The sequence below is a fragment of the Chaetura pelagica genome, unplaced genomic scaffold, assembly GCF_000747805.2.
Source record: "Chaetura pelagica isolate M959 unplaced genomic scaffold, ChaPel_1.0 scaffold171, whole genome shotgun sequence".
In the NCBI taxonomy this organism is placed as follows: Eukaryota; Metazoa; Chordata; class Aves; order Apodiformes; family Apodidae; genus Chaetura; species Chaetura pelagica.
In genome coordinates this window covers 3,087,558-3,112,395 of record NW_009952066.1, presented here as the reverse complement: position 1 = coordinate 3,112,395, position 24,838 = coordinate 3,087,558, and the positions used below count along the sequence as shown (strand labels likewise).

The window sequence follows — 24,838 nt, the reverse complement described above, 5'->3', positions numbered from 1 at the left end:
TTTTTAGGACCAAGAAAGAATTCCCTGTATATACACTCTTACAGAAGGCTTTCAGGAAAATCAGGGTTATCTTCCGCATTTCTATTTTTATTTTGCATTCTAAAAAATCTATTTGATAATTATCGGAACTGGCAGTCAGGCTAGTAAACTGACATACTTTAATGAGTGATGCGATCAAAGCAAAGCTCTGTTGTCAACTGTTACAAAAATCTTGGTGTACTGCAGATTCTCAGATGAGTCCCAACTGTACTTGCTATTCGTATTCCTTCAAGCCGTTCACAGAGTGATACAGTAGTTTAAGCTGGATGTAGCTGTTGAACGCAAAGAAAATCCTACATTCTCAACACAGGACTTACAGAAACATTTTTTATCTAATCCTTGGATGCAGTAGCTCAAGACGCTATTAGTAGTTTCAAGAACCATTTAAAGAATTTCTCTATGTAAAATAAAATGTAACCTCATGAATAACAAGTAAATTATGGGGTATTACAGGAGTAAAGGTTTTTTTTGTATAGTACTATTCTAATAAACGATGGGCTTTGCTACATAAGCTACCCTTAACCATAAAAACTTTTTTTTTGCCAGATAAAAATAAATGTAGCTGTTCTAAAATCTGGAAAGGTATGTATAAACTGTCATCCATTAAAGAGAATGGTAGTTTAAAATAAAATTATGCAAATGAAATAATTATTTAGTGTGCTTTTCAGTGCCTGAATTCAATAAAAGCAGTCAGACAAATCTTTTAAGATTTTAAACAGTGTTCTGGTTGCTTTAAATTTTACGTATCTTGAAACTCCAATAAAGCAGTGATGCATTTTTAATTGCACAATTAAAATAATGTATCTTGTTTCAAAATATGTAAGTTCTAAAATTACCTGTCTACTGAAAAAACATTTATTCAGAGCAGTTATCTGATATCACATTTTTAGACAATGACTTCTTTGTCATCTTGTCCTGTTTCTCATCCTCCTTCAAAGGTTTGCTGACCACATTTGCCTTTTTTGACATAATTCACTGAAAAGAATTTATCCTCCTCCTTAGTAAACTTCAAAACTTTCCAGTTATTAAATCTGCAGCAAGAATCCTGTTATATATCTAAATTTAGCACCAGTACACAATGAAATGCTTGGGCTGTTTGAAATTAAGAATACAGTCCACATTTTGTGCATTAAGTCCATTTATAACAATTCCCTTGGAATAGAAGGGAATACAGTATTATTCAGAATTTACAGTAATTCAGACACACTGACGGATGGAAGAATACGGATGAAACTCAGTCCTGGAGAAATGGACAGGTTGCTAAATAGTTACTGCAGTTTGTTTTCTGCAAAAAATGTCTTCACAGAATAAGCTTTATTTTACTTACTGGAGCTTTTTTTCCTGAAATTACACTAAAGTGCTTTAAGAAGATATTTACTATGACGTCCAACCCTAGGTTTTTTCCTATTTCAAAGCCAAAATAAGGAACCGTTGTCTCCCTGATCCATTATATCCAATGCTCTCAGAGAATAGAGAGTCTGAAGCACATTGGGTAAATTCTTCTGCCTGAAATCTATTGTGGCAAAAAGAAAATAGAAATTAAAAACTTAAGTTTTGAATTTTCTGTAGTTCTGATATGACATAAAGCCTTACAAAAATTATAGAAACTAGAAAGCCACCTCCCCCCCCCCAATGTATTAAAAGCTCTACTGCATGGAATTTTAGAAATTAACTGTGGTTTTGGTATCTGCAGCAAATGGGTGAAACTACCAGTGCCTACCCTGAAGCTATATATTTGTTGTAAGGAACACAGAGAGAGGGCAGCAAAATCTACATTATTAAAAATATTATGATTTTTAACATTTTCTCATAGAATTGCTCGTATTTTGAAGCTTTATAATTCACATACTCTTAAAGAAGCACTTGACTACCTCAAAACTTCTACCTAAAAACCTGTCCTATATGTAGAATTCTTTGCTTTGAATGTTCTGGTTGGTTTTTCAGAAGAAACCAGTTACTTTTAATCAAATACAGATATATTAAAAAAAACTACTCAGAGATTAGTAGTTTCAGCAAATTACTTATCTGATAATTGCTCTATTTATGTTTGTGTTCCGTAACTATTTAGATAGTGATTTCTCCAGAATAGAAAGTAAATTTTATTCTGTATTAATAAGCTTTGCATGTAATGAGTGATCAACCCTCACTTGAGCCTCTTCATAATGCCAAAATACAAAGTGAATGAAAACAAGTGAGTCAGGAAGAGGACTCCAGGGAATACTGTTCCTGTACAAATGCATAAGGAAGAAACAGCTTAATGAAAATTGCTACTTACAATCTAATAATGTGTTTAAGCTGATGCTATATAATATTTCTCAACAGAGACAGTATTTTCAAGTCTTCTCCCTCTGTTCTGCCCTTATTTGCACAAAAAAACCCCTTGTCAAAATATCTTGGAGCCTCTTGGCTGTCTAGTAAATTTACCGGAACGGGCCAACAGGTTCAAAAATTGCTGGCTGGATTAGTGGCAGAGGGATGGAGCAGGATTTCCTTAGGAAGTCAGGCTGATCAGATTGTTTAAAAAATATCCAAAGTCAGTTACATTTTAATTTTCAATTTCCATTATATGAAACTAAACAAAATGCTTGCAGAACGGAGACTTTTTTACCCTTTATGTTTTTGCTTTCCCTCCCCCCTTTAACAGAGTTTCAATTTAGCCTCTGAGCTTTTTTTTTTTAAGTTGTCAACGTGGCTGTTTCCTATTTGAACTAATCCTTGAAAAATTTCTTACTTATTTTCCTTTTTATAAATGAGTGAAACATTGAAATGTAGTTTCAATATATATTTCCACTGCTCATTTTAGCTTCACCATTAAAGTCCCACAGGCAAAATTTCTTTTGGGCTGGAACAGCTGACCTTCCTGTCATAAAATGCTAAAATACAGTTCAACATAGGCTGAGTAACACTATTTTGGATATAAGATTAATTTTCAGGTAGCACTTAATCATATAGGTATTTACGAAAATACAGAAAAATTAAGCATCTTCAGCCATCCTACTATTGTTGTTTGTAGTTCAATGAACACTGTTTTTATAAACCTCTTTTGTTACAACCTTAATTACCTAATGGACAACACTGCCAAATGTTTCAGATTGCTTTAATTAAATTAAGTGAAAACAAGGGCATGTTCTTTTCACCTACTCTGTCATTATTTAGCCAAAGTACACAAATGAAATACTGTCATATTTGCTCCATAAATAATTTCATTCAGCCTTGCAATTTTATTTGTACTGTTCTTTGAACTTCCTTTAAATTCTTGAAATATTTCTATGTTTTTTTTTGCCAGAACTACATTTCATTTTCTTTGTATGCCCTTGTAAGCATAAATAAAGGATTATTATTTTTTCATTAATTAAGCAACATCTGAACCTTTTCAATGTCTCCAGATAATTTTTTATTAATATCTCTGGAAGAGTTATATGTAGAGTCCACTTCTTTCCCCAGTGCTAGATTTTCAAAATATGTTGCCTAGTCATCCAGTCCATTTACTTTTATTTATGATTTTCTTCTTTTGATAGAGGTAAGTAGATGAGAAGGCAGTCACAACTGCAACTTACCAAGAGTTCGAAATGGTCTTTGGTTTGGGGTATGGGAGAAGAAACCAGGTTTCAAAGCATTTGTAATCACAATGTCAAAATACTCCTCAAAATCATTCCTAGAAAGTAAAGGAAATTGAATTAGTTAAAGTAATAAATTAACTAAGATGCCACTAAACACTCTCTAAGACTTAGGAAGGTAGGAAAACACTTTTTTTTTTTTTTTTTCCTCTGAAGTTTGTTCAGCGTCACTACTGCCCTTCTTTTCCTGAGGTCTTGTTCCTTCAGGACCACTCATTATTTGTAAAAAGGTGTTCCTTGGCCCAGGGTTTTTAAATCTTAGGAGAACATATGATAGATAATACAGTGTAATCTCAGGTGTCAAGATACACACAGACAGGTGAAGAAAGGTGTAAATGAGGCATTTTCCTTATAAAGCAAAATACATGAAGTTAACTGATGGGGTAGGAAGTAACTGGAGACTAAAGATATTTAAACACAGGTGCTTATTTTTTTGGTATCCATACTGTACATGCATATGCACAGACCTAATGGCTGTCTGGGATGCCACTGTAGTCAACAGAGATGTAATTATACAGCCAATTACATCTTAAAGGGTGATTTCACATATCCTAAAGTTGAAAAGCCATTTTGTTAGCTGAATCCTTGCCAGACTCCACTGTCTGCTCTGACTAAATCCCTGCTGGTTACAGAGACGGTAGACATGTGGCTCACAAATAAACACCTACCAAGTATGAGTCTTAATCTTCCAGCTGAATCACATCACTAAATTCAGATTTTTCAAAGATCAGTAGGCCCATGAAAACACAGATCAATGTCTGAATTGCGGAAATCCCTAAATTTAAATGGGCCTCTATTTTAAGCATGGTAAGTAAGTGGGACTTACCTATAGTTAGTTATAGAGACATGTATGCAAGTCAGAACATTACAAGTCAATAGAAAAAAATGGAACCTTAGGGAACATTCATGTCACCTGTCCTACTGTAAGATGATTTTTTTCTGGAGGCATCAGTTATTCTACTCTAGCAAGAGTTTTCTCATTTTAAGGAATCTATTAGACCTGATTTATTATACAATCAGGCTGAGAACTACAGCAAGAAATAACAATGCCTCCCTAAATGCCTATCATAAAATTAGACAAATGATGCTTAAAGAGTGTTCTTTTAATTGTTATTTATTATCATCATTATTATTAAAATATCATTGTATTTTAAGTTAGTAGAAATGTTTCATTGCTTAGGCGACTGTTGCCTTTAACATCAAAAAAATGATGGAAATTCTTTCATGGAACAGAGAAGTCCCAGATGTCAAGTGCAGGATGGGTACAGGCACTAAAATGTTAGCAGCAGCAGAAGTTTACTAGAAGAAAACTCAACTTCAGCGACTATGTGATACTTGACTCCTCTACAGATGTGCTCTTGCCAGTGCTTAAACATTTGGTCAACTTGACAGACATTCTCATGGTAGGTAAGCCTGAAAAGTCACACAATGATGTTGCTGCTTATATGAACGAACTCGCAATTGCTTCTGTAGGTTTACAAGCCTTATACACTGATGCCAGCAATACTTGCATGCTCTGGCCAGGAAACAGCTCTTGTTTTATGTCAAAATGAGATTTTCTCTTGACTTCCTCTCACCGAAATATCTCCCAGTTAAGGACAGCTTGGTCAGATGAACATGACTGGGATAGTTTGTGCTTGAAAAGGTAAATGATACACTAAAGCATGAATTTCCCAGCACTAATTTTATGCAGACAATAATTTCTTAGCCAAAAAGGACTTTCTTAAATAAAGTGCAAAAAAGTTAACAGTTACAAGGCAAGGATAGTAGGAGTAAGAGGCTGAAACTTCACACACATTTCAGCTTTTCATCTTTATCCTTCGCTTTTTATTTTTTTTTATACCACACAATTATCTTCTCAGTATGATACCTATTAGCTGAAAGTAGGAAAAGAAATTAATAAAGGACTACATGGACATAATTAATAAGGCTTGATGTAAATAATTAAATGCATTTATCCTGGTCAAATTAAAGTGCAGATGTAACAGGTGTGAACCTAGGCTATAGTCCAGTGTCACAAAAAGCAGTATGGGTGTGGACAGTCTTATTATCTGATAGAAGAGGCATGGAATAAACAAAAGCAATAAAAAGTTCAGAATTATTTTAATGAAAAAAAATACTTTGGTAAGGTCTAATGGAAAGTGAAGTACTCAGGTCTCCAGAAAATGTCTTGGAAACCGCATTGTGTGAGTCAATGAAAAATACAATTGTCGTAAACACTGTAGAACATCCTGCACTTCCATGGAACGACACGGTATCCTTCTAGTTGAACATATATTTTTGTCTTTTGAAAGGCAACTGACCTTCTCTGTTGCCTTTCTTACTAACTGTCTTCCAGCAGGATCTCTACAGCTGCCTTACACAGCGGAAACATTCACCAAGGCAAAGAAAGCCAAATTCATTATATGTGGCCAAGAATTTAGTTCTATACCACATTATCATTCAGAAAACAACTATACAGATCTACACACAGGAGTTAATTCACAGGCATCTTACTCATAAGGAAAACTGTTTTTTATTACATGGTACATTTTTCCCTCAAATGAGTAAATATAATGCTCATACAAGGCAGCAAGAACTGGCACAGCTGATGCTCAGTTTAGCATTTATCCTAGAGAATACAGAAGGGAAGTGATACTGGCAGGACTGGTTTTGGAAGGTAGCTCTGTTTTGCACCTTATCTGTGGTTTTCTTGCAGCATTGCTGTATTCATTCTGCTGTTTCTTTGTATATCCAGATAGCCAAGGCTGGCTCACACTGCACCACTTTGTTTCTTTGATTAATTTATTGAATAGTCTCATCATGTCACCCACCTAGCAAGTAGTTTAATTGATTAATTAATTTCTAGGGATGTGAGTGATGGTTCTCCTGAATTTCACTGAATTTGACTTGACCAGTCATCTTCTTAATATTACAACTAAAAACAGCTGTTGTGATCAGCACCTACAATCTCAATTGATTGCCAGTGCAATGAACCACCTGTTTTATCTTTTATGCTGTGATCTGTAAATGCACAGTTCTCATGCACTCACCACTGAAGAGGCACAGAAAGGAAGTGGCTTGAATAAGACAGTCTATGAAAAACTTATGAAAAAACTGGGATTCAGAAGATATATTTGGTGTTGATCTGAAGGACATTCCCTGTCCTCTTCTATCCCATCATGATGCCCAGGAAAGATGCTGGATTTAAGTGTGCCATGGGTCAGATACAGCTCACAGGCTCATAGATGGACTACTTTGTCTTAACACTCTGTCAGAGGGAGGCCCAACAAAAGCCTCAGATTCAAATAACTCGCAATTTGTTTTAACAAATTCAAATTAACTCAAATTATAGCTCAGGCTTATAGACAGTTGCTGTCTGGCAGATATGATTTGAAAAGGACATTGCACTTACCCAATAATATGTTCACACAGGAGCCTGCAATAGTCACTATGAGAACTAGTAATTAATAGCAGAATCTTCCCAGCACTCTTCAGTTGTTTCAGCCACTTTTTTACAGACTCAGGACATCTTTGCAAATATTTGTCTGGATGATTTTTCACTTCTGGGAAATATGTCCCACAATCTTCTAAAAAATTAAAACATAATTATGTATTATCTAATTTTGCTCACAAACCACTAAATCCACACAAATAATATTCTTTTATGTGCAAACAATACAATTTAAAAAAGGCAAAGCAAAGTTTAAAATTTGCCAAGGGTTGTAATTCAACATAAACCATAAAAATCAATAAAAGAGGACACAAACTTGCAAAAATAAGGGTTTTTTTTTATTATAGAATTTTCATAGTTATTTTGTGTTCATTTGCTCATAAGAATAAATAATACATAAATTACATATTACAGTCTTAGACAGCAAATAATTACTTCCTGTTGCCTTTGCTTAATTTTTAGATACTCAATTTGTGATTTTAAAATGAGTTTAGTGTTTAGAAAATGGTAAGGACCTAAGATTCTCAAGAACATTTGTTCAGTTACTTCTGACACCTTAGGTTAGCATTGTCTGATCAGTAACATCCATTTTAATATTTTTGCCTTTTTCACAACTAGCACTTGATCTATGAAAAGTTGACAAAACAAACTGGCAAAGACTCACAGGTATGTAGAATACTAGAAACATGCAAAAACCCCCCAAACAATTCCAATTTTAGCTTCAATTATGCTCTTTTTGCTGAACAGAACAGCAGTATAATTATGCAAATACACTTGGAATGTAAGATTTTTAGAAGTGTGCAATAACACTAAGTTGGCAGTAAAAGTTTCCTATTCATTAAAGTCACCAATAGCTATTTATTTTGTTATAACCCATAGCTGCTTTACCAAGTTGTCAAATTAACATTAAACTGACCTTCTTTAATAATTCCTGTGACTAAGACTACAGATTTCCTCTGTGCTCCAACCCTCTATAACCAAAAATGTCAACCTAGTTAAAGATCTAAAAAGAATTACAATAATTGTAGAGACAGAAATGATCCCAGGTATTTGGTTCTCGGTCTGTGTGTGTTATAGTATAATGAACATCATCATAGAAGATTATTTTTCTTCCAGCATTTGTTCTATATGCAACTGTCTGTGGTCAACTTTGCTGAATGATTTAATAAATCCCAGACATTACTTAGCCTTCTGGTATGTGAGTAATGCTATTCTCTAGTTTGAAAAAATAAGATTTAAACCACTTAAACTTTAGCTATTTAATAAAAGCAAACATGCATGTTTGAAGTAGTAGTATCAAAGAAAGTCTGAAAGATGCTGGGTGCTAAACATAACATGATTTCATAAATTATACATTCAGACACCTACAGATGGAGGGAAAAAGTCTCCCAAAAGAAGTTTTGAATTGGCTGTTATCACTGCAACTAGACAGCAAGACAGCAAAAAAGTCTTATTCTGTACTGCAACTTGACAGATTTCTTCCCAAAAGCTACAGAGTGGGCTATTAAATCAGACAAAAGTCTCAAACAGTATCTCCAAACTCATAACCAGGTCCCTATTCCAGCATAACAGCCTGTAGCAGGGGAATATGAGCCTGCTCCTGCAGCCAGCATTATGGGATGCCATGACGTTTGCCTTGGGAACTAGCCAAGATCAATGATTTTTTTTTATTAAACCAAGCAGATTTATGAAACAAGGTTTCCTTTAGTAGTTCCTTCCCCCTCCCCCCACCTCCAATCCCCTTTTCTTGAGGTGTGAATATAGTTTGAGATGAGTTATATAGTTTTTAAGAGCAGAAGCTGCGTTATTTTTTCAGCATTATCATCAGTAATTATTTTTCATATACTATGCTGACAATTTTTATTGTTTTGGAAAACACACAATACTACATGAAAATGAAGGGGGACACAACACAGGCTTGGCGCTAGCTCTCACAGGATCAATTAAAAGACAGATGGCAAAAGGCATTTATATAGCCCGTGACCCTTAAGTCTTTTTACCCTAAAGATAGGTTAAAATATCAGTTTTATATGAACTTTGCCATCAGACATTGTTTTTCTTTCCTTATCAAATGCCTCCCACCCTCTGTTAACCATTCTTTAAAGACTTTGAGTAAATTTAATCAACACCGTCTTCTTTCACTTGTGCCCTGTGATAGAACGAGGGGCAATGGATTCAAACTTGAGCACAAGAAGTTCCACCTCAACATGAGGAAGAACTTCTTTACTGTGAGTGTCACAGAGCACTGGAACAGGCTCCCCAGAGAGGTTGTGGAGTCTCCTTTTCTGGAGACTTTGAAGACCTGTCTAGATGCCTTTCTAAGTGATCTGCCCTAGTTTTTTTGGTCTTGCTCTGGCAGGGGCATTGGACTTACTGATCTTCAGAGGTCCCTTCCAACCCCTAACATTCTGTGATTCTTTGCCCATACTCTGTACAGTATCTGCTATGTGATAAATCAATAGTATTTGGTCTCTGATTTACATATGCAGTGGAAAAGGTCAACAACTCTGGATTTAACATATGAACTGAAAGACTTATTCTATTTCTCTATCCAGACCCTGAAGCCAAACTATTAATTGCAGACTAGCAATGAATCAGATCTGACACTGGGATCTGAAGCTTGCCTCTGGGCTTTTAGCCATATCAGGCAGAGGTACCTTAAAAGAACCCTCATTAAAGCATATTCTACTGCAATTAGGCCAATGTGGCTCTGGGAAAGAAGAGTTTAACTTAATTCCTAACATACTGTTGCATCTGATGAAGACAGTTTGGTCAAATATGTACTCATATATGTAGAGTTTAACCACTGAAGCTTGAAAGATTTTATTGAAAGCCAAATAAAATAATAGCTGAAAACTTTGCTCATTATACCAGGCCAAGAGCCAGCTTTGATGAGGACAAACAGATTCACAGGCACCTTGTTGGCAAAAAGAGTTTTGAAGTTTAACATGTGATGGAGAAATAGCATCATGTCAAGCCTTCACAATCAAATAGAATGATTTGACAGTGAGAAATTAAGCAGTTTTTTCCAGGAGTGTATATTACCACCATTATGTAATGTGCTGCATTTCTGTTTTTAAAAAGAATAAGAAAACTCTACTGAGCAAAGAGTCAGTGATAAATCAGAGAAGACCTGATTTCACCCAAGCCAACAGAGAAAGTAAGTTAATGGCAGTAAGAGTGATTTTATGCAACTGTCATATGGCTTTGTTCTTCAAAAAAAACGAGTTATTCAGACAAACACCATTCTTGAAAAATAAGGAATGTCTCCAGCCTGCAGTACCTTCCTGATAACACATATGGACCATCCAAGTTTCAAAATACTCTTAAAAGCCAAACCATAAGCAGGCTTTAGTGAAGCTTTGTTAGTCTGCAAATTCACTGTATCATAATGGGGGACTTGTGGCCACCACCAGATCTATGATTGACAGTTTGCTATCTGTACACTGCCTAAAATAAAATATCTACATTTTTATAGCTCTATTTTATGAATACCACGTAATATACAGCCATGTGGACACTGACATGTATTAATGTGTACCAATGAAACAGTGAAAGCAAAGCAACAATAACAGACATCCCAGCTTTCACCTTCAATGTCTCTATTTATCTCTATTGTTTTCAGTTAACTGCCTGCATGCAAAGCCTACACTAGCAACCTTCTGGCTCTTTGGCAGTGTAAACACTTTCTCAAAATGTAAGAAAGCATTTCAGGAGAAAAAAAGAAAAACAAGAAGACTGTGACAATCAACATAACGATGAACATATTTACCTCCTGTGATTGTATAAGAACATTTAATCTAATGATGTGGAGCAGGAAAGCAAACGTCTAAGCATTTTATGCACAACTTTCTAATTTATTACATGTACATTCCCAGGGAGCAAGTGCAGTTTTGCAATTTCCATTCCTGTTACTAAACAACTTGGGAGTTTATATGAAATTGCTGAAATACAGCTTGGGATAGCAAACTGGAACTAGCCTCTGTAGACATTTATAATCATCTTCCAAATACACTTTCAAAAACAGTAATTGCCTTTGCAGTCCATTAAGTATCCCTTCAAAAAACGTTTCCTTTTTAAGCAGACGATAGAAATACAAGCAATTAAAATTAGTTGTCTAGAACTGCCACATATTAAAGTCTTGCCAAAGCTGCTTACTAGAGCTACATCCTCTTGTATTTCCAAAGCAATATAATTTCCTCTGTGTGTAATATTAGAGGTTCCTTTACTGTCCAGTTTGGGGTTTGTTTTTTATTATATCATCTGACATTGTAATTTGATCAAGATGTTCTTTGCATCCCATTGCCTTACAGTTTAATTGCTTGTAGTACAGCTGTGAAAGCAAGTGTGATGGACATCAGGTATAGCTGAAAATGCAGAACTCCCACACCAAACTAAGAAGGAGCCTGTACAATGCTTGCCATGACTGACACGTCCTCCACCATGGACAATAATCCAATTTTTAATCCAACCACCCTCCTGTACTACTGCTGCAAAATTACTTTACTGACATACGAAGTTTGATGCTCTAATATAATGCCTCTATTTGGAGAAAAAATAATTGTGGATTTCCCTTGTTCTCCTTATTACACCACTTCTCTTTGGCAGGGTCAGTTTACACCCCACTGGCTTTGAGCTCCTTTAGTCTCAATGTCTGTAATTCCGCACTGACAGAACACTGTAGTTTTCACCCCTTAGCTGTTATTTAGATTATAAAAGAGGCAAATGTTCAAGAGGCATGTTTCTGGCAAGGTTTCAATCCATAACTAAACCACAGGAACACACAGTGTATTTTTCAGTATCGTCACTGCTTCTAAGGGGCACCTACTTGATTGAATTAAAAAATAATTTATCTTCTATTTATACGGTTTAGCTAAGCAGAGAGGTATGAGGCTAAAAATATCTCTAGAATTCAGACAAGAAAAATAAACTTACAGCTGCCAATTTGTAGCATTTATTTAGTGGCTTTAACAACTTAAATGTCTCTTACAATGAAAGTAGTATTTGGGAATGTGACTTTTCTCTATTTTAAGTTCAAAGGCAATTTGAAAGCCTAGCTATCAATACCCATAGCCAGATTGTCTGCAGCTCTGAAGCAAGTGAGAACTTATACCTCTTCCCTAATTTTTTTGTAGGTAACAGTTATTAATTTGATAAACCTAGTAGTACTGAAATAGAGTGTTTCTATCAATGATGACTCAGACAACTATATTAACTGTACGTTGCCTTCCACTGTGGTCTTACAGCACTCCAGGTTTTTAAGAGTGAACAGAGAGACACTTCTTTGACCATTACTGTTGGCTTCTCCTCACATCTAAATAAACATATCCAACAACTAACATGAGCATTTAACAGAAACACAAGAAAAATCCTCAATAACAGAAGATTTTACAAAGGAATTTACACTTCATCTACTGAAAGTAAGTAGAGAAGAAAGAGGGTGATGGTTAAAATTACATTAGGCAAGTCATCTCTCATTTCCTTTCATTTAAGCTCAAGTGTGTATTTTAGTAGGAGCAGCAGAAGCAAAATGAGAGACAGAGAGGAAATGTTAACATAAAGCAAGATAAGAAAGCAGAGCATGAAGCAGGGATGACTGGGAAAAATATGGTTACATTCAGGAGGCATGAGTTCAGGCAGATATCAGGAACAGAGAGCAGCAGGAAGAGATAAATCATTCTTCTATTTCCTTCAGGAGATAAAGACATTTAAAAACAAAATAAAAGGATGAGAGACCAGGAAGACAGGAAGTTAGGAAAAGGCAAATGACGAACTTGCAAAAAAGAAGTGTAACAGATGTAAAATAGTCTGTATTTTTATTTTTTCTGTGATTGTATAAATTCCTAACCTAAGACTGTGCAGTTTCTTAACAGACCAAAAGGTTATGGATCCTGGTCCAGCTCAGGCAGGAAGAATACTCACTATTTACACCTCTTAGTTAACTAGAAGCACACATGAAAAAAGGATTCTGAGTTTGGAGATAAAGGAGATACTAGTATTATGGTACCAAGTTTCTCGTTCTCACCTGAGTAAAAGAGAGAAGCAACATTTCTGGGAGGAGAGAAGGGGAAAGACGTGTTTAGGTCAGTTGGCCAGTGGAGCTCAGCAATCCAGATTGACACCTCAGTGAGCTGCTGCCTGTTGTGAGGCTGAACTTGGCACTATGATGAACCTGTTGACGTTCATAGTTAGCTTGTGTGCCTGGGTATAGGAATCACTGCCTACAAAGCAGAGCATCTTTCAAACTACTTTTAGATGCTGAAGTGGAACAGAAGAGGAAAGAAGAGGCCAAAAGTGACAAAACAGACCGAAGAGTGGAGCTAGGTAACACAGAGAAATGAAAAGTATCAGTATGCCAAATGCAATTAAAGAAAAAAACTTTTCCTCCTATGTTGTCAGAAAATTAAGGACTTTAATAATCACAAAATAAACACTTTGAAAGTGGTACTGCAGTTTTGAGCAAATCATGTGTTACAAAGAGACATACAGGATTATCTGATCCTCCACTCACCTCTTTTACCTGTATATGTGTTAAATAACATGTTTACAGCTCATGAAACACTACCCTTTGCAATATTTTTAGCAACATCCAGTTCTGTTCAGGCAGAAATAGATTTTATTTTCAAAAATAATAAACTATTTTCCAGTGGTGACAACTCTGTGTTAACCTTGATTAATTTCAAGGGAGTGACTATACCGTAAGGATCTGTGGTGGGCTAGGGAAAACAAGACTACTTGGATTAATGGTGGCTGCAGGGCTATATAAATATTTAATATACTGAACGAAACACTTCAGCAGAACACACACAAAACATGACCTCTATAAATATTTCATGGGTCACTTCCTCTTCTACTCATTTTCTACTCCTGTAGCCTATGAGAAACTTACTGCAAAAATTAACATGCTTTGGTAGCTAAAGATGGGTGACAACCTAAAAGGAAGCTGAAGGACCAGAAATTATTCTAAGCAAGCCAAAAGCAGCTGTTGTTTCTTCTGGTCTGGTATAATGAGGCAGAAACCACCATGCTCCCTCCCACCCCTTCATGTTTCTGAGGTGAGATTACTGTACCAAAGGCTGTCAGGAACAACACAGGAGCTTTAGCTATATTTAAATGGAAGCTGCAATGTGAAATTTTGAGGCTATTGCTGCTCTGCCATTTCTTAGCTGAGACTCACTTCCCCACCCCACACAGTGGACCAAAAACCTACGATGGGCAGCCCAGAACATCAAGGCTGCAAGGTTAAAGGGCTGGCCCTAACCAAATGAGCTTCAAGCTTAGGGTGCATCTTTTCTTGAAAACTTAGCTTGTAACTACTTTTCTCAAAAGCCTTTCAAGTAAGCTTAAGAACTACCGTATCCTAACCACACTCCCCTTCCCGTCTTGAAAGAACAACCACATTCAGGTTGCCCCTAATCTTCACCCTTTTGCTTCCTAGTCTTGCATTATCTTTCATCATGTCAGCAGTGTCCTGGCTGCAGAACCATCAAAACTCCTACAAGTGCAATGCCACAGTCAGATGCCTGCATGGTTTTTGCATGTAGAGTTATTCTTGCTTCATGTAAAGTTCCATGGACACTGGAAGAGAAAGCCAGGATATTTTCATATGTTAGCTGCTCTTATTAACATTCCCTAATGGCTAAGACCAGCCCAGACGACTTCTGCTTGCAGGTCTTCAACTGCTCTCACTGCTCTCACTGCCAGCGTCAGCCCCACTCTGCAATCCTTGCCCTGTCTCGTCCCATGCTTGCAAATCCCTTCCTTAGTAAAGGGTAACAACACAAATTTTAAAAGTCACAAGAAGCACATGGTATGTGGCAAAGTTTGCAGACTGACTTTATGAGGACTGCTAACACAAGATATTTGTTAGGCATTTGTTTTATGTCAATATTTACATCAACACAGCAATGTGTCCACAGCACACTACAAAGCAGGAAGGAAGTACTCTGGAGGTAGGGCAGGTTCTGTTGTTACATTTTAGAGGAAGTTATTTCTTTCTCCAAATACTTCCCTTTCTTGCTTTGCAGTGTAGACAGACCAGATTCATCAAACTGTATGAAATAAAGTAATTTGTGATGACACTCTTGCACTCCATGGGCTGAGAACTAAACTCATGCTGAAGCAATTACTATTTTTTTAAAAAACATTTTCAGTTAAATCAATCTGATTCTCCAGAAGTTCATAATCCTTACTGCAATGTGTGAACATCTAACGTGAATACTTTGCAGGTGGAAAAATCTGTTTTGTTCCATGGTCAAGAATGTCTTCTTATAGGATTCACGCTCACCTGCGCTCAGAAGTCAAAGACAGAAGGGTGATGCAGTAATTACTCAAAGCAACAAGCCCCACATTTTTTCCTCCTGTTGAAGATCTACATGGATCATTTGTTATATAACTGTTACCATGGTGTTAATATTTATAGGGAGACTACCTGTCAGTGGGAAATTATCATAAATATACTTGAAATCTCCATCCACACTTACACTCAGATTGCTGAAGCCACTGATCCTTAAACACTCCTTATCACAGAAGCTTGCTCTTTACCATGGACGTATATTTGAGATTATCCTTCTGTACACATTATAACCACTTGCATTGAACACCTTCTTTTCCCAACAAACTGTGCATACTAAAATGCCTGTTAAATTCTACCTGGGGTCAACTCACGCACCTTTAAAATACATCCCCTGGTGAACACATCCTTAAGAAACTGAAAACCAATTTAGGACAGAAGAAGGAAACCACTTTGTTCAACTGAATACAGGTAACAAGGTACAAAATGGGATCTGTTTGGGATGCCGCTGTAGTCTACAAGAAATGCTGACACCTAATTTGATAGGAAGTCAAATATTAGAGTACATTTTTATTTATACATCTGATGAGGCTTACTTGAGTCCCTGTGCAGTTGGCTTCCATAAAACATGTTACTGTGTTTGGTGTGGAAATGAAACGCATAATGAAGAAATAAAAGTCCATAAATATTTTATAACAACCAGACTACAGGTTGCTGATAAACAAACTAGGAGTCCTATTCAGTGGTAGTACTCCACCAAGCAGACATTACTGGTAATTCTCTGAAGATGTCAAACTCAAATAGCTCTGGAGAGGAACTGAAACTCTTTCTGAAGCTTTGAATACACTAGCTACTTTGAGGCACTTGATGTAGTAAGAACGAAATATTTTTACTGGGAGTAGTAGCATCATATCCCTCTTATATATGCACGCGTTCAAAGAGTTACATATAGAGAGAGTAAAAAAAAATGCATTTTTTTTCTTAAAACAAGAAATAATTTTTTTCTGTCTCCCAAGGAACTGCAAACTGACAATAACAAATGGTATTAATGCCAACCTTTGACTCTACAGTTGCAAACTTTCCAGATGGGTGCAGATGGACCAAGAGCTGTATGTAGACTTCAGTTTTGTTTGCTACTTAACATTCCTGCACAGATGCCATAGTCACACTTCAACAACTCGATGGGCAATGGGAAACTGCAAGCAACAAGCACCACAAGAATAGAGTAGGGGGAAGAACTGTAAAATGAGGCATTTAAAATTGCATCATAAAAATGTATCAGAATATAAAGGACAATATGGAAGAGTGTGACAATAAGGGAGATTTGTAACAGGCTGTTCACCTTTATGATTAACCTAAATATACAGAAAATTAAAGTTATTATTTGTGTGCTGTGATTTCACAGTCTTTCTGACTTGAAAGTAGTGTTCAATAATACCTACTTCTACTGTAGGTGATGTACCTACCACCATCTGTTACGCTTGTCATCAAATTTTATTACATCTAAGTCTTACTCTTCTTGCCTGGGATCTCATACTAGCTGTCCTGTTAATACAACTCTCAAATCACATATATACTTAATACTTGGCATGGTTCTGGCCTACAGAGCCTCCTAAACCAGTTCCTGGATGAGACTGCAGAAGTGTATTTCCAGTAATTTATTAAAAATACATTAAGAGGAAGATGTACCAAGGGCCATCTGGCTAAGACCCAAACAGCTTAAATGACAAGAGTCAGGTTACATTTAGACATAGTAGTGAGACACAGTATAAAGACATTTGCTTGTCTTTAAGAAGACTACACAGTTGGAGGAAACAAAACCTACATGTAGGCATATTTGTACTGTACTGGAAAGAGAGAGAGCAAGTTTCCTGGTTAGAAACTCATCCTTTCAGATGGTCATTCTCCAGTACAATGTGAAGGTGGTGCCATCTAGTGAGAAGAGACCCCTCTCCCCAAGAACCTGTTCCCCAGATACCCCTCCTACCCCAACTCTCTGGGACTCCAGACCCCAGGAACCCATCTCCCCAGTGGTGGGCACCGTGGAGGATTATGCCCACAGATGTGGGGGCTGCACCATCACCCTGAAGCATTGCAGCCTCTCCCTTATCAAGAACCTTCAAAACATGGCTGTTGGGAGTACAAATCCCTGCTATTTCCTGGGCTGATAAATGCTTTCTGTTAAGTTTTTTCTTTTTCTCTATTCATTGGCCTCTGTGAAAGCAGAAAGACCTTAGGAAACTCCCTAAAATTTTTAGATGAAACTTCTAAAAGACAGAGCAGAACTGAAAAGAGCAGTTCCTCAGACATAACCTCAAATGGCACTGATCTCCACACAGTAACCAGCAGAAGTTAGGGTGTAGGAGAAGGCTTAATTGAAAGACTAGGTGATTTTGGAGAGAGAAAAAATAACAATCTTCAAACATATAGAAAACTCTAGCTTGGGGGTGGTGTGTGTGCAAAAAAAAAAGGAAATAATCTGTCCCTTGAGACCAAGGTCAATGAGTCAGGAAGCACTGAGCTTATATTTCTGCAAGTCCAGATTAGAAATTATATGGAAGTTTCTCATTTTAAGAGTTGTGATGCATTGGAAAAGTTGCCCAGGAGGCTGTACAGTCTTTGTAAGCACAGGTCTTTTAAAAAGACTAGACAATTAGCTGCTAGGAAAGGAGTACCTAGCCCAAACCTTTGGTACTGGTGGGGTAAGTGCTAAGTATCTTCAGTAGCTCTGAAGTACTATGACTACATATTACAGATGAATTACAACCCCATCTCCACCCATTGCTTTATTCCACATCACCTATGCATAATGATGCCTATAGTCATGTCAGAAACAATATTTGCTTCTAGGCAGTAAAAGGAATGAGTTCAGCAAGGAGCAGAAGCAGCTTTTGACTTCTTACTATTAATAACATAGTATTTGCCAATCTGAGCAACACAGTAACCAGGGTTCCACACTGACAACTTCATCAAAACAAAAGAGAGAGACAGACATACTAGTTTCATTGCAGACCATTTGTGCCAGCAAACTTACCATAGGAAGTCTGAGAGAGGAACATTCAATTCTCATGTCATTCTTTTGAGCACAAAGACCTGATTATTCTTATTATAGTTCTACCAGCTTGACAACAGAAAACTAAGCTCCCTTCCAGAAATTTAACAAGACATAAAGTCTCCACTAAAAGGGTTTTAAAAATAGCAAAACTCAAATAAACTAATCTTGTGCAAAGTCTGTGTGTTGATTTTATCACTCTCTTTAGGGAGAATGGAAAAGAAAACTCGATTCAAATTATACCTAAAGCGATGTTGGAATGGTCCTTGTTCCTTGGTCAGTGTGTCTACGAGTTTAGAGCTTAGGGAAACATGTTTTTTAAACTTATAAAAAAAATCTTTCACGTGCTCTATTTGTGATTCTGCATTCCTTTGGCTCCCAATTTGAATCTTAATCTGTTTTAACATTATACAAACAAGGGCAGATGAAAAGTAAACTTGAAATTAACACTTAATGAAAAACAGATCCCAAATGAACAGTGGCTAGCCCAGATTAATTCCAGGAGTGAGCATCAGGAGGAAAAAGAGTTTCTGCAAGCAGAATTGTGCAGGAAAGAATTATTTTTAGCTCATTAATTTCTCTGGGATTCCAGATTTCCCCCATCCTGCAACAGGATTCAAAAGAAGCCATTAAGAAAAAAAAACAAGAAATAAGGGAGAAACCCACACACACACACGGACTGGCCCTTGCTTACGCCACACGTCTATTTTGCAAGCCAGGCAGAAGTACTGTCTCTACCTTGCTGGAACATGGTTCCAGTCAAGTGAATCCTGGTGCTGACATGATTTTGGTTTTGTGCTTTAATCTCACTTATCTGACCCTTTCCACTTCGTATGGGAACTGGGACTCAAACTTTACAATAACTCTATGTGTGTGTATGTCCTAATCATCAAACCTAGAATTAGTCCCTGGCTCTGTATTTCATGCTTATCCTTTGGAAATCTCAGCTAGTTAGTCCAAAATTACAACCTAAATGTGACAGAAAAGGAATGACATAAATACAGGCCCTCTTAGATGCCTCATAAATGTCTGACTAAGGATATCTGCTGTGCTCTATCTCTTCTTTTTTCTTATTCTGATCATAAATCATTTAACTGTTGATGCAAGACTGTGTACTCTCATGGCCAGTTCCACTGCCAATTTCTTGTAAAAAATACCACAACTTTTTGTCAGATTTTGTTTCCATGAAGCAGTTGCAGAGATGCTAGAATGAGTAATTCAAGTTGATAGCAATCGAGCATACAAGTGTGAAGAAAACTTCATGTTAAAGCAGCTCTATTTACAGTTAGGACAGTTAAATCCAAACTTTTTTGAAGATACATTTGGATGCAAATTCTGGAAATTTGAGGTATTTTATATATTTGATAAAAATAATACAGACTATCTCTTACAGCACTGTTGAAATGCTGTTGGTCTTTCTGTTGATGAAAACTTTTCAAGGCTCAGTTTTTCAGGTTTACTGGAGTCCTATCCTTTCTATTGTGCATAATATTTGAAAAAAACATTTATTTATTCTGTAACTAATCTGCTTGTGGCTCACCAACTACAACAGTACAGAATATATCTATTTTACTGCTGGAAATTATTCTCTTGCTAATCAACAATCCAAACCTGCTCAAATAAAAAAACCCAGTTACAAGGGATGTGGTCTAAGGTACATATTAATTGCAGAGCTGTAAAACTACTGAGAAATGCGTGGTGTCCCCTGATCAGCAAACAACAGCTGGTTGATCTCAGAATTCTCCTCTACATGGCAGCAGTGTCATAAAGCTCAGAGCTCATTTTTGCACTGCCTTGTGCAGATGAGAAGGAGCCTCTGCCTTATTCACTTCCGCAGGCAGCAACCAGGAAATATGCCAATATTACAGGACCCCAAACTGCAGGGATAGCAGCAGAGGCCAGCAGCTGCTATGCAGTCACTGACAGCCTGGCAGAGGGTGACTGGGAACCCACACTGCTCATTACAGTACTGGACACTCTTGGGCATCCTCCAGCAGTTCTCCTGGGTAGGTGGGCTGTGGAGATGGAGGGTTTCTGTGGATCTCCACTCCAGGACTAACAGTCCTGCTCCAATTCTCTTCTCCTCCTGCTCCATTTAATTTAACACTTATTTGATGAGAAGAAACAGAAAAGAGCCTGGTTACCACTCAAACCTTCCCTAGGCTGCAAGGAAGAGAGTCCTGCCACTCAAATCCTACTTAGAAGGGGCTAAGCCAAACAGGATGGTGTATTTATGAAAGTAAAGACTGCATGAACAATTCATATTTTTCCTAAGTATGGTACATTTAAAATGCTTGTAGAGGCAACTTCCACAGAGCAACAAAACTCTTCCTCAATATTTATGAAGAAACCAGATGCTACACAAACAGCTCTTTTGTTTTCCAGACAGCAGGCTGCAGGTCTGGTTATTAAATTCCAAGAAAACAGATATGTAAGGAGGCCCACTCAGATTTAGGCTTTAAATTACCCTTCATGTCAAAGGCAATGACATATACAGCATGTTTGCATGCACCTCTATGCATTCTGCAATAATGAGACAACATTTTAATGTTCACCTTTTTCACTTATTTTTTGAACTGACATCCAAACACTAATGTCAGATTCTTCTGTCATGAGTTATATGAGCTCTATTTATTACCTCCTTCCTACTAGAAGATATGAACTGAGTATGGAAAAGGTATCTATAATTAATGCTGGCCTCAGGTTATTTGTAGTTATAAAGTAGACAAAGTAGTGGTTTCCATATTTAGAGTTAAAACATCCTTATCAGGACCCAGCTTAAAGGATATTAGCAATAGTTGCTATATGACAATTACTTTTTAAATGGAATTTCCCTCCTGTATAAGGAGTCAAGATAAGCAAAAAGAATCAGAAGTAGAAAAAAGATTCTCTTTTTCCTTTTAAATGGAAATTGCCAGGCATCAGAAACCATTTGAGTATCAAAGACATAACTCTGTCTGATAAAACTAGACCAGATATATACAGATCTTTCAGTAATTTGCTTTTATCAGCACTCTTTGGTAAAGGCTTCTATAAAATAAAATCTGCATGTGCACATATTACACATGTGAGTATAAAATGTTTTTATAGAGAGAGATCAATACACTTCTATGGAAAATGCCTTTGAATAACAAATTCATGGACTGGCAGACAGAATAACTCAGTAACTGTACTTCAAGAAATTTTAAATGTTCAGGTTTGTGTATACATAAAGACTTGAAGAATCTTTAGAGAAAGGACTGTAATTTCTTCTATGCTCATATAACTGTTAAGACATTTGGATTACTTACAGCTTTTCCAAGTGAAGTTTCTAAAAATGGTTTTGTTACCACTAATAGACAAAGGAATACAAAATAAAATAACATCAAAAATTATGTAGGACAAACTTAGAGACAAAATTATCTTGAGTTGTAAATAGAGAGAATTTTCATATATGAGTTCTGCTGCAGGAAATTCCAAGTCACTGATACAACAAAGAGCTAATGTAATGAAAGGCATGGAAGCACACCTGTGTAAGAACATAAAAAACCCATTCAAGAACAACCCGCCATGAGATGGACAGCTTAGTACAGACTAGTAAATAAGCATTTTGGAATGCCATAAACAATCATAAAACAACAACAAAAAAAGTAACTAGATGACCTTTAAAGGTCCCTTCCAACCCAAACCATACTGTGATTCTATGATATTGTGTGGTACTTCAGTAGTATAAATTACCCAATTACCAAAGATGCACACATAAGCTGCAATCATAGTATTTATTTGACAATATGAAAACTTGGATATTAATACCTCAAGAAATGTATTTTTGGTGAAATATAATTTCTGTGAAATGTGAGCATATGCTTGCATATTCTCATAGTGTATAGCATTAAAAAAAAATTAAATATATATATATAAACTTGCTTTTAGATTTATCTTTTTGCCTTCATACTCTTCCTATGGTTAGCCAAAGTTTCCGGGATAGCAAAAGGTGATTCTGAAAATTCAGAACTTTTGGCTCATGGTCTATGTCAGTGTCCCAGGATAACGTATGGAATCCAATGTAATGCTGTTACTGTTTACTCCATTCACTCACTGCATACAAGAAATAATGTCTCTAATACACCAAAGATGTAGGAAGACATTTAAACTGTGGTAGTACAATTTTACTGCTAGAATGACTAAGCATACAATAAAAACTATACTAGAAAGTAAACCAGTAAACCAGCAGAGCAAACAGGGCAGTTAGCTATTACAAGATAGACAAGTGGAAAAATATAAAATAGTTTGGAAGAATGAAATTTATCCTTGTAAGTGACAAAAGTGGAAATCCACACAAGACTAGTCTGCTGTGGAAAGATTTGGTTCATGCAGGACTGGCATCACTGTCGATATTTAGGTAAGTTGCAATATGGCTAGAAAAATCAGTCAGCTGTGAGGTGCCCTTATGTGGTAGCTATTCAGATGCCAAAGATGAATGCCCAGGGTGTGATTATAGTATGTGTGGCTGCTGTTCATGAAACCAGCAATGTGACCACATTTATCGAATTACTCATTTACGGAAATGCACTGTTAGAAAGTATAAGGACAGCAGCACATGCTGTTATGAACGGAAACATATAGAAAAGCTGTAATACAATTTTTCTTGGATTTTTTATTTAACCTCTTCTCTTTCATTGTGGTAATAAGTCTTTTGTGGTTTATCCTGGATCTATGGTTGCATTCTTGCATAAATATTTTTGGCCCCAAACTGGGATTGCTATATAAAAACGAAAGGTGTCATGTCATAGGTTGTCTAAATAATTTATCTTTCTAGCTATATGTAGCTTTGATATGTGTGCATCTGTTGGTACTTGTGCGCACGTGTTACGTGTGCGGCCTAGTGGTACGACTTCTGAAGGAACTGGCCAATGGAAGTTATAAAGCCTCTATTCATCATGTTTGAAAAGTCTTGGCAGTTTGGTGAAATTCCCACTCACTGGAAAGAAGGAAACATAGCTCCCATTTTCAAGAAGGGGGAAAAAAGGAAGACCCTGGGAACTATAGCCCAGTCAGTCTCACCTGTGTGCCCAGCAAGATCGTGGAGCAGATCCTCCTGAAGACTCTGTTAAGGCACATGGAAAGCAAAGAGGTGATTGGTGGCAGCCAACAGGGCTTCACCAAGGGCAAATTCTGCCTAATTTGGTGGCCTTCTACAATGGGGTCATGGCATCAGTGGACAAAGGAAGAGCAAGCGATGTCATCTACCTGAACCTGTGCAAAGCTTTTGACTCTGTCCTGCAACACATCCTGGATTCCATGGATGGACCACTCATTGGGTAAGAAACTGGCTGGATGGTCACACTCAAAGAGTGGTGATAAACAGCCTGATGTCCAGATGCAGATCTGTGATGCGTGGTGTTCCCCAAGGGTTGGTACTTGGACCAGTGATGCCTTGTCAGCGACATGGACAGTGGCATTGAGTGCACCCTCGAAAAGTTTGCTGACGACATCAAAGTGTGTGGTGAGATTGACACGCTGGAGGGAAGGGATGCCATCCAGAGTGACCTTGACAGGCTTGAGAGACGGGCTCATGCAAACTGCATGAAGTTCAACAAGGCCAAGTGCAAGGTCCTTCACCTGGGTCAGGGCAATCCGAAGCACAGGTACTGGCTGGGTAGAGAATGGATTGAAAACAGTCCAGAGGAGAAGGATTTGGGAGTGATGGTGGATGAGAAGCTCAAATTGAGCTAGCAATATGCACTTGCAGCCCAGAAAGCCAACTATGGCCAGCAGGTCAAGGGAGGTGGGTCTTTCCCTTTACTCAGCTCTCATGAGACCCCATCTGGAGTACTGTGTCCCATTCTCGAGCCCCCAACACAAGAAAGTCCAGAGGAGGGCCACAAAGATGCTCAGAGGGCTGGAGCATCTCTCCTACAAAGACAAGTTGAGACAGTTGGGATTGTTCAGCCTGGAGAAGAGAAGGCTCTAGGGAGACCTTATAGCGGCCTTCGAGTGCCTGAGAGGGGCCTACAGGAAAGCTGGGGAGGAACTTTTTATGATGGCTTGTAGTGACAGGACAAGGGGTAAAACTGGAAGAAAGGGATTTAGGTTAGACATTTGGAAGCAATTCTTTAGTATGAGGGTGGTAAGACACTTGCACAGGTTGCCCAGGGAAACTGTGGAAGCTCTATTCCTGGAAGTGTTTAAGGCCAGGTTGGATGGGGCTCTGAGCAACCTGATCTTGTGGGAGGTGTCCTTGTCTATGCAGAGGGGTTGGAACCAGATGATCTTTGAGGTCCCTTCCAACTCAAACCATTCTATCATTCTGTGATACTTAAACGTAGCTGTGTACTACTAAGAGATATTTTACAGATTGACAGAAATGTGCCACTTCAGGATTTGTTCATATTCCCATGACAAAATCCTCACTGACTTCAATG

General features: G+C 37.3%; 1 protein-coding gene across 1 annotated transcript in view; it reads right to left on the bottom strand.

The window, feature by feature from the left end:
• The window catches only part of NT5DC1 (5'-nucleotidase domain containing 1), a 132,620-nt gene that overhangs the window by 39,177 nt on the left and 68,605 nt on the right, over positions 1 to 24,838 (bottom strand). The window contains exons 8-9 of the mRNA XM_010005149.1: positions 7,051 to 7,225; positions 3,597 to 3,694 (exon numbers count right to left, since the gene is read on the bottom strand). Coding sequence (XP_010003451.1) covers positions 3,597 to 3,694; positions 7,051 to 7,225 — 273 coding nt within the window. The remainder of the gene's footprint in view (positions 1 to 3,596; positions 3,695 to 7,050; positions 7,226 to 24,838) is intronic.